This window comes from Aplysia californica, unplaced genomic scaffold (assembly GCF_000002075.1).
Source record: "Aplysia californica isolate F4 #8 unplaced genomic scaffold, AplCal3.0 scaffold00990, whole genome shotgun sequence".
NCBI lineage: Eukaryota > Metazoa > Mollusca > Gastropoda > Aplysiida > Aplysiidae > Aplysia > Aplysia californica.
In genome coordinates this window covers 65,981-72,337 of record NW_004798260.1, presented here as the reverse complement: position 1 = coordinate 72,337, position 6,357 = coordinate 65,981, and the positions used below count along the sequence as shown (strand labels likewise).

Genomic DNA, 6,357 nt, shown 5'->3' with positions numbered 1-6,357 from the left:
ATGAAACACGGTGCACGGTCCTGTGTGGGGAGCTACACGAGTCATGAAACACGGTGCACGGTCCTGTGTGGGGAGCTACACGGGTCATGAAACACGGTGCGCGGTCCTGTGTGGGGAGCTACACGGGTCATGAAACACGGCGCGCGGTCCTGTGTGGGGAGCTACATGGGTCATGAAACACGGTGCGCGGTCCTGTGTGGGGAGCTACACGGGTCATGAAACACGGTGCACGGTCCTGTGTGGGGACCTACACAAGCCATGAAACACGGCACGCTGTAGTGAAAGAGTAAAGCCGGGCTGAGAGAAATCCAATGTCCGAGCAGACTGACAGAGATACTCAATAATTTTAAAAACTCCCCTCTCTACACAGAAACTGAACTCGCATCTTTTGCAAGTGATGGCAAAGCGCCTAACTGCTACACCACAGCCCCCACTCCATCTGATGGTAATTTAAAAATATCGCTAAAAGCAGACCCAGACCCCACTCCATCCGACGGTAATTTAAAAATATCGCTAAAAGCAGACCCAGAACCCACTCCATCCGACGGTAATTTTAAAATATCGCTAAAAGCAGACCTTAAACATCTTTTTTTTAGTCACCAAAATGTTTTATCACATCAGAAAAATTAAGCATTTCTTAATCTCAATTTAAAATCCCTTTGCACATATCCTATCATAAATAGTTATAGAGTAAATCATTTTGATGACACAGAGGAGATAAAAATGTTGCTGCTGCAAATCAAAATGGTTTACACTTGTCGATAGACAACAATTTTCAAGTGAAACCCCCACTGTTACTCACAGAAGGACAGAGAATTCTGCCGATACATGGAAAGCCACTAAATAGGAATATTTACATAGTAGCTCCAGCAAATGACAGATGGACTCAGCATCTCTCATTTCATTCTTTAAGCAACCTCACAGAGGAAAATCTTTCAAATCATTTTCCACAAACATATTCCTCGGACCCCGTGCCCTTTACACTGCCATCATGTATTACAGAAAGAACAAATCTGACCTAAGTAAAGTCCACAATGCCCATGAAAGATGAAGCTTTTCAAATAGCTGGCACACTACCTTCTGTTGGCTAAAATATACGTAGCACACTACCTCATGTATGCTAAAATATACGTAGCACACTACCTTATGTATGCTAAAATATAGCTGGCACACTACCCCATGTATGCTAAAATATACGTAGCACACTACCTCATGTATGCTAAAATATACGTAGCACACTACCTTATGCATGCTAAAATATATGTAGCACACTACCTTCTGTTCGCTAAAATTATACGTTGCACACTACCTTATGTATGTAGAAAATAGGTGGCACACTACCTTATGTATGCTAGAATATACACGTAGCACACTACCTTCTGTTTGCTAAAATATACGTAGTACACTACCTTATGTATGCTAGAATATACATAGCACACTACCTTATCATGTATGCTAAAATATACGTAGCACACTACCTATCATGTATGCTAGAATATAGGTGGCACACTTATGTAAGCCTCAATACTCCTGGACTGTCAACTTCTGAATGCTAGAAGACTACCTCGCACCACTTGGCGACAGAACACCCTTTGTATACTGAAATACTACCCTAGGTTTCTGATTCACTATCTTTAGCATAAAGGAACCTTTCTTCTTGCTAGCTTTTGCAAGATCCCCTGCCCAAAACTACACTTCCCAATGGACTATATCTAATTCCCATGTACTTACACTGCATTCTCAGGTACACAAATTTCCTTTCATCAAGTACACGCACTACATTTTGTCTTTTTTTTACTAAGAGGACGGTAATCCCTCCACTAGATATAATCGAGGCCCGGATTTCTCCAGGCCTCATCAGCCTCAGCAGTGTCCCTCCGGCTTACCAGGGGGCACAAGGCCAGAGGAAAAGTCGGGAAGAGATACTACATTTGGTCTTAGCCAAAAAGGCCCACACTACACTTCTGTCAAGTACGTATACTGCGCTTCACCAAATACGTACACTAAACTTCAGTGTGTACTGTCAATTAAAAGACACTTCACTTCATCAAGTACACACACAGCGTTTTGTCAAGTATGTATATACTACGCTTTATCAAATAAATACACTATACTTCATTGCATATTGTAAAGACACTTCACTTCATCAAGTAGTACGTACACTACGCTTCATCAAATACATACATTAAATTTCAGTGTGTACTGTCAATTAAAAGACACTTCACTTCATCAAGTACCAACACTGTATTCTCACATAGACATCTACACTACTTGTCCAAGTGCAAACACTACACTTCATCAAGTACCAACACTGTATTCTCACATAGACATCTACACTACTTGTCCAAGTGCAAACACTACACTTCATCAAGAGAGTATGCTACACTTGCTGAGGTACACATACACTGCACATTTCCGTCTAAACATGTACACATACTACTTCTTCAAGTACGTGGAAATCTAAACTCCACTTCCATCAGGTACGTACACTTCATTCTCATGAGCAAACACGACATTTTCAACTACGTGCCCAACACTTCCTCCTGTGTGTAAACTACGCTTCCTCATGACGTGTCAGCGCTACATTCTCATGTAACCTGTCCCCGTCATTTTAAGCAAGAAAAATTCTGAAATTATGAAAACTGAGCCCAAAAATGTGAAATTAAGCGATTCTGTCAATTTTAACAAAAAATGATAAAGGATAAAAATCAGAAATTATGAGAAAAAAAAATGATCAAATTTTGCCAAATTATGCGGAGTGCATAATACTACGGGGAGAGACAGTAACATAAACTACATTTTCAAGCACGTACACTATCATTCCCTGCTGATTCATAGAATTCATCTTCTCGTAGGACTTGATCCCGAGCCTCTTTCTTGTGACAGCTAAGCTCCACCAGCTTGAGGTTTTGGCGGGTGAACAGATACTTGTACACCTCCTTACACGATAACTGGTGGCCTTCTGGAATGTTCTTGGCCGCACTCAGAACTGTGGGGATGACCGCACGAGACTTCTCATATCTGAAAACCAATTATTGTTAAAGTAAGAGTTTTTGGTTTAGTTTTAGCAAGAGTTTTACGGCACTTGCAACACAATTAGGTTATAATAATGCAAGAGAAGAAGATTAGAGGTGTTACAAGAGAGTACCGTACACAAAAAAGGAGGAGAAATAAGGATGAGAGTTGTTTGATTGGAAAGAAGGAGCGGTATAAGTTTTACAGCACTTTCAACGCAACTGAGCATACAACACAAAAAAAGTCAGGGTACAAGGGCACGGGCAGACCACATAAAACTTGGTTGGACGACGTTTAAGAGGATCTCAAAAAGAAAAATTATATATTAATGACAGAAACTGCCCACCTAGCCCTTGACCAAAAATCGCACCTCCCCCTCCCCCCTCCACATCTAACGATACAAGAGGAAGGATAAAGTAAGTAAGTAAAGCAGCACAAAAAGGTCATATAAGTGCAGAAAATTAAGAGATGTTACAAAAAGGAGTAACAAACATGAAAAAGAAGGAGAGAGATAACGATGATAGACGTTAGACAGGAAAGAAGGAGAGAGATAACGATGATAGACGTTTGACAGGAAAGAAGGAGAGAGATAACGATGATAGACGTTAGACAGGAAAGAAGGAGAGAGATAACGATGATAGACGTTAGACAGGAAAGAAGGAGAGAGATAACGATGATAGACGTTAGACAGGAAAGAAGGAGAGAGATAACGATGATAGACGTTAGACAGGAAAGAAGGAGAGAGATAACGATGATAGACGTTAGACAGGAAAGAAGGAGAGAGATAACGATGATAGACGTTTGACAGGAAAGAAGGAGAGAGATAACGATGATAGACGTTTGACAGGAGAGAAGGAGCACACGGCATCACACCAGAGCACCCACCAACCACTCACTGAAAACAAATACAGGAGAGGAGAGAGTTTGTGTGAGCAAAGAAAAGCACATCAATCAAACAATGGCCATTTAGTGTAGGGAATAAATAAGATGGACAGACAGAAACAGGAAAGTGAAAAAAAAAAAGAACCTACCAGTAGCACCCTCCAACCACTCACTAGGTGAGGAGAGCCTTTTTTAAAACATTTTTATAGTAGAGGGTTTTACGGCCACTGAGCAAGAATCAAAGGGGTACGGAGAGGGGAGAGGAAAATGGGAGGAGGGGGATTGGCGGAGGAGGGAAGGGGAGGGAGGGAGAAGTTTGTCTCAAGCTGAAACAACTGGTAGCTCGAAACCTCATTGAAAACATTCATAACTAACAAACAAATATTGCACAAAGTATTAAGTTGAGAACAAACTTATATCAAACAAAAATGTAAAATACCATCTTTGACTACAAGCAAGTCAATCTGTCATTATATGTACTTGACTCCTATGAAACTCATTGACGGTAAACACTTTTAACACTTACAAATTTGAAAACTATTAGGAAAACATTTTTTAAAAGCAATACATACTTTATATGGGTGGAAATTGGTCTCTCTGAAAAAAGTAATAATAGCACTTGAAAGGGCACTGGGGGGTCAGAAAGATTAATCTTAAAGAACGCAATTCCGAAAATTTCCCACAAAATGGCTGTGAAAAGAGTGAAACATCTGCTATGACTTTTATGCACACCAGATTTTCCGCCATGTTGTACGCATACTTTGCTACTATAAGTACCTCAGTGAATACACATATGAAACTTGTGGGGTCCAGTAGCTTCAACAAGGATAAGAACCACTGGCCTGTAAGTAAGGTGATAGTTGGAGGGTGTGACTGGTAGATCCTACTTCATTTCTTTCCCTCCATTGCTCCTATCTGACGATCTTGTTTGTTACCCTGAACTAAATGACTGTTATTGTGTCCATGTGCTTCTCTTAACTCAAAGAAAGAAAGAAAAAGAAACCATGGAAAAGTGCGCCTCTGCAATAAAACCTCCGACAAACTCTTTAGCCTGACTCACCAAACCCTAGAGACTGACTCTAACCGAACCACTCAGGTTCCATCAAACTCAGGTTAACACTTTGCGGTCAATTGGCGCAATAATGCGCCAGTGAAAATTATCCGTCCGGTCACCTGGAGCACGGTGCAATTCTGCGCCGGGTCCAAGAAGTCGGTTGCAGTCGCTCTCCTGGCTGGGAGACAAGAACGCGTATTTTGTACTGCTGGCTGTGTGACGACAAAGTGTTAAGAACCACCGGTGGAGGACATCATGGGTCCCTATCCCTCACTGCCACTTCCTTGTGGATGCACTGTATTTTACAGAACTGCCTTTATCTGTTGCTGCGTTTTTATGCCAAAAAATTTCCTGAAATTATGCAAACTGAGCCCAAAAATGTGAAATTATGCAATTCTGTTAATTTTAACAAAGAATTATAAAGGAAAATAATCAGAAATTATGCAAAAAATGGTCAAATTTTGCTTAATTATGCGGGGTGCATAAAACCATGGGGACAGCTTTATTTCCTAAAATCCTCCCAAAAATGGGAGTTTGGGAGAAAAAAAATCAGTCTTCAGAACCCAAGTAAATTATGATTATATTTAACAGACAAAGGCAAATAAATGTGTATTGCAAATACATGCAAATAAAAAGGTGTCTTTTCACATGCCAGGTGAAAAGGAGGGAAGAAAAGAAGTAGGATCAACCAGAAACACCCTCCAACAGTTACGCGACCTATTTCTTTTACAAATATAGAAATGTGTATTTCAGATCATTTACGATAAGTCGCATACAACCACACAGAAATGGAATTCCAGAAAAAAAATTGGGACTCCATGCAAATCTGATCAGGGTTCTTCGACAGGAGAAAGAAAAAAAAATTGTTTTGAAAGGAAGAGCTGCGATTTTATCGAAATTCTTGGCAGGTCTAATTTTACTCACATGTGATCCAGATTCCATAAGTTGAACAGCATCCTATTGCGCTTGGATACATAGGGGTTGATACTGTGTGCCGTGGGACATTGGTCACAGTCATAAGGGCCCTCGCACAAGAACATTCCGGAATCCTGGCACATCCGATTTTGTTTTCTGGGGACGGTGCGGTCAAAGTAGTCTCCATGAGCTTCCGCTTTATTTAGTTGTAAACGCAGTTTCTCCGATAAACGTTGGAGATGAGCCTTGGTGGTCCGGTCCTTTACTTTATCGAAGTTTTCTTTGGCCTGAAACCAAATCATTCACAATACAAAAGCCTGCACCAAAAGTTTCTGGGCGAAGGAACAAAATAATTTTTCCTTTAGAAAAAAAAAAATCACCTTAAAAAGTACAAATTATGTGTTAGATTTACCGGAGCAGAGCAGGTGAAAACTTATATCAAGGTAACAGGATAATGGCTACATTTCTGTAGATAAACTTTTTTTGGGGGG

At 40.5% G+C, this 6,357-nt stretch overlaps 1 protein-coding gene across 1 annotated transcript in view; it reads right to left on the bottom strand.

The window, feature by feature from the left end:
* Positions 1 to 1,781: 1,781 nt before the first annotated feature.
* LOC101858450 (DNA fragmentation factor subunit beta) overlaps positions 1,782 to 6,357 on the bottom strand; it is a gene marked incomplete at its 5' end in the record, with an annotated part of 11,188 nt that continues 6,612 nt past the window's right edge. Inside the window, 2 exon segments of the mRNA XM_005111037.3 lie at positions 1,782 to 3,021; positions 5,876 to 6,153. Coding sequence (XP_005111094.1) covers positions 2,802 to 3,021; positions 5,876 to 6,153 — 498 coding nt within the window. The 3' untranslated portion in view covers positions 1,782 to 2,801.